The 14404-nt window shown below is 46.2% G+C and overlaps 2 protein-coding genes across 5 annotated transcripts in view; one reads left to right on the top strand and one right to left on the bottom strand.

Annotated features, from left to right (window-relative positions):
• The window catches only part of TRMT61B (tRNA methyltransferase 61B), a 201051-nt gene extending 199332 nt beyond the window's left edge, over positions 1–1719 (top strand). For both annotated transcript variants that reach the window (XM_078647509.1, XM_078647508.1), the window contains exons 6-7: positions 1182–1262; positions 1428–1719. In XM_078647509.1, the coding sequence (XP_078503635.1) occupies positions 1182–1262; positions 1428–1480 (134 nt within the window). In that variant the 3' untranslated portion in view covers positions 1481–1719. The remainder of the gene's footprint in view (positions 1–1181; positions 1263–1427) is intronic.
• Positions 1375–14404, bottom strand: part of SPDYA (speedy/RINGO cell cycle regulator family member A) — a 656819-nt gene continuing 643789 nt past the window's right edge. For all 3 annotated transcript variants that reach the window (XM_078647510.1, XM_078647512.1, XM_078647511.1), the window contains one exon: positions 1375–1884. In XM_078647510.1, the coding sequence (XP_078503636.1) occupies positions 1796–1884 (89 nt within the window). In that variant the 3' untranslated portion in view covers positions 1375–1795. The remainder of the gene's footprint in view (positions 1885–14404) is intronic.

The raw sequence follows: 14404 nt of genomic DNA, 5'->3' as shown, positions 1-14404 counted from the left end.
TACTGTGAAGTTCTGGAAAGTTCTCTTAAAGGCACAGTATCCTGTTTTGAGCCACATAATGGCAGCCTATGGGGCTTGTCTGTCCATGCCTTCCTCTCTATCTTTCCAGAGGGGTTTTTGCTGTTAAAGCAAGGAAAATCTGGACAGGCTTTGCTGTTTGTGTTTTTTTTTGGTGGAATTCTAGTTGAAGTACTGGACAGTGTAGCCTGTGGATATAGGCTGCATTATTTGTCTTTAAATTCTCTCTTAAGTGTCTGTGCAGTTCTGCATTGTTCGACACCTTAAGAGATTATTTTTGATTGCTCCGGGGTCCACGCACATGGGCGGGACTATTCACTAGATTATGACTATAACAGAGATACCCCTACTCCGGAACTGGAGTTACAGGACAGAAACTACTCCTTCTTAACAGTTATTGATGGCTTTGATACAGAGTACATCGAAAATGTTCTGAATACGAACCACTTTCTAGTCGATACAGTTTTGAAATTGTTCCCCTAAATTCAAAGTGTAATTAATGTAATACCAGTTGTATCCCTCACTCCAATAGGTTTTGGTGGGGTATCACTTAGTGTTCTATATTTAGAAATTGTTTAGTTACTTTCATGAAATTAGATGATAGGTTGCTTGTCAGACAAAGTAAGTACAAAACGTGGTTCGGAAATTGGCTACAGTAGTTGAGTTGGCTTAAACACTCAGTGTTAATAACCCTAGTACTGAAATCCTGTAAGGGTAGAGCAGTTCTCCAACGTTCCATCCTGCAGGACATTTCATATGCTCGCAGGTTAACACAGGACTTTAGGACCATGCTTCACTCCATAGCTGCTAACAAATACAAAGTAATCACGGACCTATATTCGCAAACTGTCTTTCGAACAGCAATCTGAGGATCATAACAGTAGACGGAAGCATGACATTAAACTATATGCCGGTTCAAATAGGTGAACATTCTTGAAATTAGCTCAACCTTCCTATTCGAAATCGAATGAATGGGTAGAATTATTAACAGTTAGTCTAAATAAATATTTAGCATTTGACTTATGTTGTTATTATAACATTAAACGAGACTGGTCATTTTTAACACTTATAACATGACCGGCTGTTAACATTACACATTTTACAAGTTGCTATTTCTCAAAATGCAATATTAAGGTAGTGTTACTATGTTTTTCTTTATGCAGAGTCGCTGCCGGAAGATGTTGTGCCATTTGGTTCAGTACCATATATCGCTAGACCCTATCCTTGGCAGACTGGGCACACAGGTGAGATTTAAGAGTATATATACGTGTTATGTTTTTTTTTTAAAGCGTAGTGTTAAACAAACTAAATACTCTAGTCACGAAACATAAATTATTGATGCAGAGATGACATTGAAACAGTTTGTAAAATTTTATTTAACACATTTACATTTTTTGTTTTAAATATAGCTTTCCTTGTCAAGCTGAGGAAATTCATACCAGCATCCAAAAACCTGGTATGACAAGACAACGGGCTGCTGAAAGACAACAAACTCTTAAAATATTTTAAACAATGTAAATGATAGAGGTCTTTTTCACATGTGAAGGACTCCAACTATGTACATATATTTTGTTTTAATATTTAAAATATTTTTTAAGGGTATGTACAATTACCTTATGAAAGATAACACTGAAGAGAACAAGTAAAGCAAGCTGTGGAAAAGTCAATGTGCAAATAAAACCACTTTGGGTTTAAAACTGACTTCCTGAAATGTTTTCGTTTTCTCCGAGTTGCCATGTGCAGCTGCATTAAAACCCTTCAGAGATGACTATGTTCTTCATTCTTCGTTACCTGTAAACCACTCCATGGATCTGTCTTGCTGTGTATGACATTCTTTCTTCCGTTTGTTAGATTGGCTGTTGCCGTCTAAACAGATGCAAATAAAATACAAATAGGGCTGTAGTGCAGGACATAGCAAGTTTATTAAAACATAGGCTTTATGTACCACCCACACCTTATGCCAAGCATTGCCACCAATATGCCAGTGCTGGTATGGGCACCATCATGCCATGGATAGCCCCAGTATGCCAAAAATCACCAATAATATACCAGGGCCAGATTTTTGCTAAAGATGCCTGCCCATGATTCCAATATTAACCAATATGTGAGGTGCAGCATAGCTCTATGGATACCTATAGTATACAAAGATTTTTTTGAAATATGCCGGGGCCACCACCCTAGCAGGCACATATACAGGTACACTCAGACTTACACATGCAGTATTTTTGCACTTCTTTTCTGCTGATTGGTTGCTGTGGGCCTGCACCAGCTGCTTCACCTCTCTTCCCATAGCCTTTGGTGCTCTACCTATGGTTTGTTCTAGTAACATATGGTAAAGGCTGGCAACAAAGATACAAGATGACTGATTGTGCAGAGCAAGGTTGGGCTCGAAATGTGAATTACACTGTATTGGTGAATCAAACCTGACATTTGTGAAGGAGCAACATCTATCCCTCCATTAGAAAAGTTTAGGGCATGTTTGGAGGCTCAGCTTTTGCACTGTCCAACAGCGCTCTAACGCAGCAACTGCGTATGCCTACTTGTCTGAGCATTGACCACCAGACAGCTGTCATTCGAGGGACTGGGGCTGTGTGTTGCACACTTTCAGACCTTGCACCAGCAAGGGCAACACACATTCGCAATGCAATCGGTCTCGCATTTGTGAAAGTTAGAGCTTTTGGCGTTGTAAATGATATTGTTTTTTACTCAGTCTAGAGGACTAGGAATGAGGAATTACCACTAGGAAGAGAGACACAGGTGCAGCACTGCCTAGAGGACTTGGAATGAGGAATTATCACTGGCACTACAGAAGCAGCTGCAACCCTGTCTAGAGGACTTATAAAGAGGAAATACTGATGAGACCAGGGAAACAGGTAGCAGCACTGTCTATAATACTTAGAATGAGGAATTACCGACTGGACCAGAGAAGTAGCTACCAGTAATGTCTAGAGGACTTAGAATGAGGAATTACTGACGGGACCAAAGAAGCAGCTGCAGCACTGCCTATAGGTCTTAAAATGTGGGAATTACCGACGGAACCAGCGAAGCAGCTACAGCAGTGTCTAGAGGACTTAGAATGGGGGAATTACTGATGATACCAGAGAAGCAACAAGCAGCACTGTCTAGAGGACTGAGAATGAGGAATTACCACTGTGATCAGAGACACAGCTACAGCACTGCCTAGAGGATTTAAAATGGGGGAGGTACTAACAGGACTATAGAAGCAGCTAGCAGCACTGCCTAGATGACTTAGAATGAGGAATTACCACTGGGACCAGAAAAGCAGCTGCCGCACTGCCTAGAGAGCTTTGAGGAATTACTTATGGGACCAGAGGAGCAGCTAGCAGCCCTGCCTAGGAGACTAAGAATGGGGAATTACCACTGTGACGAGAGACACAGCTGCGGCACTGCCCAAAGGATTTGAAATGAGGAATTAAAGACGGGACCAGAGTAGAACTAGCGTCACTGCCTAGAGAACTTTGAGGAATTACCACTGGGACCAGTGAAGCAGCTGCAGCACTGTCTAGAGAACGTAGAATGAGGAATTGCCACTGGCAACTGAGATGCAGCTGGAGGGCTAAGAATTGGGAATTACCACTGGGACCGGATAAGCAGCAAGCAGCACTGTCTAGAGGACTTAGAATGTCCTGAGCCGTGTAGGGGACCATTCCCGACCCCAATAGACCCATAAACCGGTGTTTTTGTGAGATTATACAGAAGGAATATAGAACAGAGCGCATTCTGACTCCTGTGCAAAATTCGTCAAGCCTGCACCGACTGAAAGCAAAAAATATAAGTTCACTCCACTCCTAATTAAACCAAGTAAAATCTTGCACATGGAATAAGGGTATTGCATACTGTTAGAAATGGGATTGGTGGTTGGCTAGGGCATGAGCCTAAGCCAAGCAGAAAACACCACTCTAGTAACGCTGAAGATTACCCGTGCTCACCCTCTTGGTAGCTCAGCACGAGCAGTCCGGCTTATCCCAGAGGCAATTTGTAAAGCGTTTGCGCAACACGCTCCCACAGCAGTGACACACTAGGCACAAAAACTCCACACAAGGTTATATCAAACATAGCCTTTGTATTACTCATAAAACACATTAGAACATATTCACTTATATACGCTGTGCCATCTGACACTTAGTATGATTTTACAGGGATTATATACACTACAGGGCCAATCAGGCCACTGTCATAACCATCACAATTCCCAGTTAGCAAAAGCAACCAGTAACTACTGGTAAGGGTACACTTTGCATAAGCACGTTATGCATAAATCATCAGCTGCAGTGCTCAACACAGTACATTAGGCACACCATCATCAGCAACCATGCCCCCAAAATACCCACTTCCAGAGGGTACACATTAGGCAAAAAGAAAGCATTAGGTGACTTCCAGAAATACATCCGGGTGAATCTTCCTGCATGGCCCAACAACTCCTTGGAGCCCAATTGCCCTCACCATGGCCAGCGGGCAGCTGCCCGCGACCAGGCGGTGCAGCTGCAACGATATAGGCAAATGCGGACGTCACTGTGGCCCCAGGCACGTTTTACTCACAGCGTGTTGGATGCTCCCACTACTGATGAAGAATGCCCCTGGAGCTCTGAGCACCAGGTATGGGGTGGGGCATACACCCACCCGGTCTCTGCCTCTCACGTGAGGGTGCAGCTGCACACGACCATGCAGCGCAGCTGCTTGGAAATGCCCGTAATGCACAATAAGGCCAGTCAGGGGCCTCCCACCTTAGCTCCTCAAACCAGGGCTGCCCGCAACTCTCCGGTGCAGCCGCTCTGCCAGGAACGGAGAAAACGGGCAGCTGGTCACGGAACGAAGCCTCAGTCCGCTCCTCCCACAACAAGGCGTCCTTCACCTGACTTCCTCTTCTGGTCAGCTCTTGTTGGCGTGCAGTGCATGGCAACGGCCCTGCTCACAACCAGGATCAGCCTGGCTTCCCCCTGCTTTCCTTCGGCCCTCCTGTTCCTCTCTGACCCTCGGGTCAAGGAAGTGTCGCACGGACTGCTGGATTGCAGGCGAACCTTCCTTTCTGCGTTGCTCTTCACTCAGCCTCACTCCGGCCCCACTGTGGGCGTGCTGAAGAGCAACTCTGGACGCGGCATTCTCACTGGCTTCTGGGGGCATGGCCGGGCAAGACTGCAAACTCCAGCCGGCCCGCTAGTTGCCCAGCAACACTTGTGACTCCTGCAGCGTTCGTCCAGCTGATGGGCATCTGCCTTAGATTCTGGCAAATGGCCTCAGGCTCTCGAATCCACCGTGGAATGATCCCCAAATGGTTCAGGGATACCGGCTGCAACCCAGGGCGCTTACCACGTGCTGCCACACACAACCGCTCCTTCACACACTCTCTGTCCGCCCTGGGAGACAAAGGGAACAACTCTCCTCTTCCCAGCACAGCGCTCCAAAAATAGCGTGGGTTAGGGAGCACCGCGCTCACCCTGCACTGACTTTCAAAGTCACAGGGCCCTCTAGCAGAGGGGAAGTCCTTTTTGGCGGTTCCTCCTGGTGCCCAGCAGTCCTTCAGCTCCAAGTAAGCACAACCGTTCAACACAGACATGGTGTCACAGCCCCAATATTTATATCACAAATGTCTTTGTTCTACCACCTGGCACAGGGCTCTGTGCCCAGCCCAAACCAGTTCTGGGGGCACTTGCACATCTTTTTTCAGGTGCACAACAACCCTCATTGTTAGTGTAGGCTCTGGCCCCAGACACACCACAGGGGGGCGGAACCAGCATTGTGGAAGGCAGGTAAAGTCTTATTCAGGATCAAGTGCTACTCCTCCAACTACTCCAAATGCAGATTGGCCTATTCAGCTTAGCGCCGACTCACCCAGCCCCTCTGGAGCCACTGCACCTCTCCAGCCCTTGTCAACCAGAGCCAGACATGCAATACACAACAGATAGGCACAAAGACACATAGCACACAGAAATGACCACTTCTAAAAATGGCATTTCCAAAATAGTGATAATCAATCTGCGAACACCATCAAGCAGCATTTATTATCACTATTCCAAACATACCATACTTGATCACGCCAACGCTCTCATATCAGGAATTACCACTGAAACACATATCAGGGAATCCCCAATGCATTCCTATGAGAGGGCAGCCTCACAGTAGTGAGAAACCAAATAGGTTGTTTGTCACTACCAGGACATGTCACACAGTTAAGGCACATGTCGTACCTTTTACCTACAGCGCACCCTGCCCATAGGGCTAACTAGGGCCTACCTTAGGAGTGACTTATATGTAGTAAAAGGGTAGTCATAGACGTGGGAACCACTTATGTGCCACGTCACATCAGCAGTAAACTGCGCGTGCATGCCCTTCAATGGCAGATGCCCGAGACAGGTTTGAAAGGCTACTTTGGTGGGTGGCGCAAGCTGCGCTGCAAGCCCACCAGTAGCATTTAATTTACTGGCCCCGGGTATATGAGATACCACTTTACAAAGGACTGATAGGTAAATTATATATGACAAACAGGTGTAGACCAATCTTACCACATTTACCATAGAGAGCACATGCACTTTACCACTGGACAGAAATGATAAAGTGCCCAGAGTCCTAAAATCACCAACACCAGGTCAGAAAAATACCAGGAGGAAGGCAAACAAGTTCTGGGATGACCCTGGTAAAAAAGGGCCAAGTCCAACACGAACATGTTAAACCCCAAACTAATTGAACATTACGAGAACAAAAATGGAGTCTGCAATGAAAAGAAACATGACAAATAGTGTCACATTTACAAAATGTGAAGAGCTAACAAATAATGTTTGTCATTGGCTAATAGGCTTTGAATTAGCTTGTGAAAGTTGTTTTAAATAAACAAGAAAAAAAGGATTTTATCTACAAAAGGTGCAAGATATATATATATATATATATATATATATATATATATATATATATATATATATATATATATATATATATATATATATATATATATATATATATATATATATATATATATATATATACACGAGTCAAAACAGTGGCATTAGAGTACAAAACATTGCATAAAGGGTGCTGCAACTAAAGAGACTAAAAAGGATTTTCTTTTACAAAATGCTGCAGCCTGCACACAAATAAAATAGCGCGCAAACACAAAGGTAAAAAGCCTTTAAAGAAAGGATACATGTAACAGGCCAATTTTCCAGGAGAGGAGCAAGACATGAAAATGTGGGACAAATAAAGGCCATAAACCAAACAAAAGCAAGCGTTTACGAATTACACACATCTGAACAAATCGCCAGCGAGGGGTGGAATTAAAACCCACATACCGAACACCGCATGCCTTGCAGAGTAGCGATGCGCTGCCTAGGCTCGACCTAAAAACTAGGTTGGGCTGCACCCTAACCCCTTGCTGGACAATGCCCCTCTGGTTGCTCTTGATTGCTCTGAGCTACGCATGTTAACTGCCCACCATGAAATTATGGGTGCCAGTGGTAGGCAAGGGTGCAGCTTGGGGGAGGGCCATTAAAGGCTATTGCTTAATGTCTCTCTCTCTCTCTCTCTCTCTCTCTTCTCTCTCCTCTCTCTCCTCTCTCTCCTCTCTCTCCTCTCTCTCCCTCTCTCTCCCTCTCTCCCCCTCTCTCTCCCTCCCTCTCTCCCTCTCTCCCTCTCCCTCTCTCCCTCTCTCTCTCTCTCTCTCTCTCTCTCCCTCTCTCCCTCTCTACTCTCTTCCTCTCCACTCTCTCTCTTCCTCTCCTCTCTCTCTCTCTCTCTCTCTCTCCTACCCAGCTGCCGTAGTACATTAGCAATGTAACTCCATTAATAAACTCCTGCATATTAACTGCATCCTGATGCCAACTGATTTATGTATACATCACACCTCGAAGCCAGGTTCACTTTCGAGTCCAAACACTTGAATCCAGTCAAATAGCAAAGAATGTTTGAGTTGTAATTGAAAAATCAAAAGACTGGTCGGTTGTTGAGATGGTCGACTGTTGAAGTGAGACCACTATAGCGTGGAAAACCTGCACTACCACCTCTTCCCACTTTTTTGAAAGGCCTATGTTTTTACTATTGCAAAAACAACAATTGATGGACGGAATGTTGCACAATGGCAGAACATACACCCCCAGTCACAGATCTGGGTTGAATCCATCGTTATTTTGCTCACCAGACCACCCCAGTTCAGACATGGTCATATGCAAATCAGTCTTGACTCTGTACTGGGGTGAATGTATGACATTGTTCTGCATTCTGTCCATCACCTGTTGTTTTTGCATTTGTCACCCCGAGTGGGACGGGTATGCTCTGACGTGAGTCCCGTGCTCTCCATGCCACTGGAATCCAGCTATCGTGGCTGATGAGGGCTGAAAGACCGAAACCTGTCCTACGATGCTTGTTTCCGGTCCAGGGAGGACCTGGCTTGGCAGTTCGGGCTGGACTGTTCCCATGGGGCACAGGGTCAAGACTGATTTGCATATGGCTGGGTTCAACCTGGCATGGCATGGTGAGCAAAAAAACGATGGATTTCGGCCCAGATCTCTGTACTGGGGTGAATGTATGGCATTGTTCTGCATTCTGTCCATCACCTGTTGTTTTTACGTTTTTACTATGGCATACTTGAAGTTTGTCTTGCTAAACATTAGGCCTGGGTGGTGAACTCCACTGAGTTTGCGGAGTTTTCTGCACTCTGTCATCCGCGGAGCTCAGGGAGTGCAGAAAACTCAGCTTCGTGTAGTGCAGCGTAGTTTTTTCACCGTTCGCGAAAGGTAAGTTCGCGAGCTGCCGCTCGGGTAGAATTACTACCCGAGCGGCAGGAAGATAAGCGTGAACAGCAGTTCACACTACCCTTCGCCATTTGCTGAACTTTGCTCAGTTTTTTTGTAACTTCGTGGAGTTCCGCATAGCAAAACTCAGCGAACTACGCCCAGGCTTACTTAACATCAGGGCTATGCCGTGGTGTTAGAAGCACATCCAAAATGTACCCAGTTCTCAGTGATGTTGATCTCAGCTCTTCAATTTGCTTTCAATAGTGGTTTGTCTGGTTATAACAAGCACGGTGACATGAGTTTGTTGTGCACACTTCTCTTGGTGTTTACACCACAATATGAACATGCAGATATGAACATGCAGTTTTTTCAATGTATAACAGTTTCATTCATGTTTTTTGAAAAACTATTTAACACAAAAAAATACTTTTCCAATGTGCATTACATTGCCATTGTATCGATGATTAAATCATTGTTTTTCTTCATATACATGTATTGAAATACAACATTTCTCTCACAAAATCATATTCTGTTCATTGTTGCCGCCCAATGCATTTCGGAACCAATAACAGTTCCTTCTTCAGGGGCTAGTCTGTAAATGAAACATATTGTAATTACAATCAATGTCCATGCATAGTTCAAAGTCACTAATAATATCCTATCACTTCCAAATATAAACCAGTGTGAACTGTTTAATTATAACACCCAGTACTGATCCTTGGTTGTTCATAGTTCTCAACACAGGCATACAGGTTTTTGTATCATGTGAGAAACAGAGGAAGGTAGGGTATCCCCACATACTATACGCATACACTGGGTGTTAGAATTAAACAGTTCACACTGGTTTATATTTGGAAGTAATAGGATATTATTAGTGACGTTGAGCTATGCATGGACATTGAATGTAATTACAATATGTTTCATTTAAAGAATAAAACTGTTAAACATTGAAAAAATTGCATGTTCATATTGTGGTGTAAACACCAAGAGAAGTGTTGCAACAAACTCAAGTCACCGTGCTTGTTATAACCAGACATTTCAGTTAGCAAGGGTTGACAGCTCTTGATTGTTGCAGCACCCCCAAAGAACAAAAGGTATAGAAATGAGTACTGAGGCGTGCACCCCCTAATTTATACATATATTCAATAGTGGTTTAGCGTCCGTTATTGTCCAGGCGCACAGGCTACCCCTGTGGTGAAACTGCCTAATGGCTCTCTCCAGTGAAGGTCCATGCAGTCCCCTAACAAATGTCCCTTGCCTTCATTTGATCTGTGTAATGTATGAAAAAAATGAATGAGTGTATGTGATTGCATGGTTGGTTGGTGAGTAGTAGAGTTCATTTGGACCACATGATTAAGACACAAAACGGTGGTCTCTAGTTCTGTTTGAGCAGCCTGCGTGTGGTTTCCCTGGTCTGGGTGAAATGCAACCATCTTCCATTTGCTGCAGCCATCTGTCTTGGCAATGGGAGTAAATGACATCCTCATTCTTAGCGGGAATACACAACACCTAGACTAGTGAGTACTGGTCTGACTTTAGACGCTTGCCTCATAAGTCCTCAGAAATCTAGACTGCATTGATATTGAAGGGGTACAAAGAACAGACTTGAATGTAACAGAATCTGTGTCCAGCGCTAGCATGCTGCTTAACAAGTAGAGGGATAAAAGTCTTTGACCCCTCAACCAACAAGCATTTACAATGCAACGGTCTCGCCTTTGCAAAAGTTAGAGCTATTGGGACGCGTGTAAGTGAAAGCCTTTTACGCTAGCTGCATTTTTTATTGTACTACTCAGGGGAACCAATCTTTTAAGTGTTTACCTTTTGCTCTTGTCACCGACTGCTCCCCGGTCCACCACGGGTACGCCCGCTTGCTGTGGAGGGAGCAGCGGTCTCTGTTGTTTTTCCGGTTGGAGGCGGGGGAAGTGGAGCGCCGACGTCAGCAATCAGCTGACTGCAAGGCTTTAAACTCCATGCCTGCATTCCGCGCAGCGGATGAGTGTATGTGAAAGCCTTTTACGCTAGCTGCATTTTTTATTGTACTACTCAGGGGAACCAATTTTTTAACTGTTTACCTTTTGCTCTTGTCACCGACTGCTCCCCGGTCCACCACGGGTACGCCCGCTTGCTGTGGAGGGAGCCGCATTCTCTGTTATTTTTCCGGGTGGAGGCGGGGGAAGTTGAGCGCCGACGTCAGCAGTCAGCTGACTGCAAGGGTTTAAACCCCTTGCCCCACTCTCCGCGGACGCTTATGACGCCTCTAGACCATCATCTTTACAGACTGGGTTGAACAAAATAGCCAGCTGGATGCATGCCAACTGGCTAAAACTAAATGGCGAAAAAACTGAGGTTCTAATCTTGGGTACAGACAAAAGCCTCTGGGGCCCATGTCATTGGCCCCGAGAAATGGGAACACTTCCCAAGCCAGTCCAATCTGCCCGCAATCTGGGGATAGTGATCGATGATCAACTGTCTATGAAGCACCAAGTAACTAAGACAGCCTCCATTTGCTTTACTATTTTGCGGTGGCTCTAGAAGATACTATGGATGCTGCCAGGCTCTACACAAAGAACCGTAATCCAGGCCCTGATAATGTCTAGACTGGATTACGGTAACATCCTGTATCTCGGAGCAAACAAGGATGTGATACGCAGATTACAAGTGGTCCAAAATTCAGCTGCAAGACTGGTGTCGTGTTCCCAAAACATCTTCCATCTCAGGCTCCTTGCGTGACTTACACTGGCTAAGAATCGAAAACCGGACTAAATTTAAGGCCCTATGCTATATGCATAAAATTAAATCAGGCACGGCCCCTCGTTCATTATGTTCCTTTGTCCAGACGTATCATCCTAGTCGTCTATTTAGATCTTCTTCCCAAGCTAAATTCTCAGTCCCCAGATTAAAATTAGCACACATGGGAGGACGCTCCTTTTCTTATCTAGCCCCTGTGCTATGGAATTCACTCCCATGCTCGATTTGACATGAAACTAACCACAAAAGCTTTAGTAAAAACCTGAAGACCTGGTTGTTTAATCAGTAAATCGTGTCTTTCTGTTGCTTCCGTCCTTGGCGCCGGGAAACCTCCGGGTAGCTGTGCGCCCTATAAATTTAATTTGTAATTTGTAAATGACAACATTTGTATTTAATGTGTTGGTTTTGAAAACAGAGAAAATAAATGGCATTGTCATTTACAATGCCAATAGCTTAATCTCTCGCAAATGCGAGACCTATTGCATTTGCACCCATACACAGAGCCACACACACACTCACACACACACACACACACACAGCCACACACACAGAGCCACACACACACAGAGCCACACACACACAGAGACACACACAGAGCCACACACACAAACACACAGAGCCACACACACAGAGAGCCACACACACAGAGCCACACACAGAGCCACACACAGAGCCACACACGCACACACGCACAGAGCCATACACACACAGAGCCCCACACACACAGGGCCTCACCACACACACAGCCACACACACACACTCACAGAGCCACACACACAGAGCCACACACACACACACACACATACACAGAGCCTCACACACACACACACATACACTGAGCCTCACACACACACACACACACACAGAGCCACACACACACACAGAGCCACACACACACACACACACACAGAGCTACACACACACACACACACAGGGGCTCCCGGGACGCGGCACAGCTGAGGCTCTGACTTAAGCAGCACATCTGCTTGTAGGATTTATACTATGGTGTAAAGTGGTGGCAAACACGTGAGATATTTTGTGAGTTGCAAGAGGATGGGCGCGAGAATGATGTGATCTGTGTCAACAGCTGATACTGAAAACTAGATATTTAATTTTTTTTGGTGCATACACGTAATGAAGCAGATGTGGTTCTAAAGCCATGGCATACTTTTTCAATTCATCCTCCAAGCCCCAAAACGATGATGATGGCCCTCTGATTGTTATTAATGCAATCACCGCCATCAAACCTCCACTCCCACCCATGACACAACACAAGCAGCTGTTACTGAAGGAGGACCAATACTTCAGTTACCCCCCACCCCACCACCACGCAGATACCACAAACACTCACCTAAGGTGGAGATGAAGGTGGTGTTGAAGGCATCGTCGGAGAAGGGGAAGAGCACGCAGGTCTTGCAAACCCCTGAGTCGCCGATGAGCAGCAGCTTGAACAGCAGGTCATACGTCTTCTTCGCCATGGGGAGGTGGCTGGGAACTAAGGCCTGTCACCTGACAGGCGGGGGCGGGTGTCACCAACAGGTGGGGGTGGGGGGTGAAGCAAGCCTCTGACCAGGCTGGGGCAGGCGGGGATCTTGGATCTACACAGGGTCTGCTCTGGGGGAGGTGGGGAGCCGGGCCTGTCACCTGGAGCACGCCTGTCACTGGGCGGGCGGAGGCTGTCACATGCAGAGAGTGGGAAGCCGGGCCTCTCGGGAGGGAGGGAGGGGGCACGGACTCTCACCCACAGGGGCGCAGCAGTCTTCCTTCCCTGCACACTCAGCGGCGGAGCCAGGCGAGCGAGACTGCTTCAGGCCGTGACACCCCCTCATTGCTTGAGCTCTGCTCTCTCGGCCCGTTCAGCCCGGCGCAGTCGCAGCCTCCTTTTCTCTGGCAGGCTCACTCAGGACAAAACACACAGTGAGGTCAGGCAATCATTTAAAGAAAATAGTAAGAAAAATGGAACGCCTAATAGATCATTTATTAAATCAACGCATTATACCTCTATTACTTTATTGGCACGTCTAAACGAAGTGGTTGTCAACTTTTATAACATGGCAACCAAAAAAGCGAGGAAACTGGAGGGGGGAGGGGAACACCAAGAACACCATTCTTCCATACAGGCAAAGTCAGGGCAGGCCAGGAGAGACGTCCCGAGAGTGCCTGACCAGGACGAATTGCCCAGCGAGCGTGACACCGATGCCTTGTGTTCCCCTTTAATTTTAAATCTAGATTTATTTTTATATATATATATTTATTTTTTTTCCACACGATTATATAGCGCTAACACGACCCGAACGTAAGGAGCGCTTACTTGAGCCCAGTTTTTTACAAAGCACCAAAAGGCACTGGAGAGACCCCTGAGGCTCGAACCCTGGTTCCCGCACAAGAGTCGGCAGCGCGAACTCGTCCCAAAGTATGGAGCTCGGGTCGCTGTGCCGGTCCCTCTGAAAAGGAAACTACGCGGGCCGCTCCGGAGCGACGCCACTACCTGTAGGGGGGGGGGAAGGATGGGGGGAGGAGAGGCCCATTAACGCGGACGCATTCCTGCTACCCCGAACGCTTCGAGGGAAGTGAGATGGGCGGGGGGGAGTAGCAGTTACCCTCTGATTCTGCTGCCCGTGTATCCCCATAGACTACACTTCTGTCTCTTCACAAAATACATTTGACGATCACATTGGCCCAAATCCACCCGAATCAAAACAGATTTAGGAAGGCGGTGCATCCGTGCGTCCAGTAAGTACGATGCACAAGTGACGAGGTAGCCAAAGTGCACAAATAGACCCAGAACGCTACCCTCCATGGTCACGACAGCAAGAGCCCCGCAGACTAGGCAATGGGATGCCACGGAGAGTAACGCTTGACACTGAGGTATGTTGGTGTACAACGCCTCAATGTCA

Source organism: Lissotriton helveticus, chromosome 6 (assembly GCF_964261635.1).
Source record: "Lissotriton helveticus chromosome 6, aLisHel1.1, whole genome shotgun sequence".
Lineage (NCBI taxonomy): Eukaryota > Metazoa > Chordata > Amphibia > Caudata > Salamandridae > Lissotriton > Lissotriton helveticus.
The sequence above is the reverse complement of the archived record's forward strand: the minus strand, read 5'-3'. Positions and strand labels throughout refer to the sequence as shown.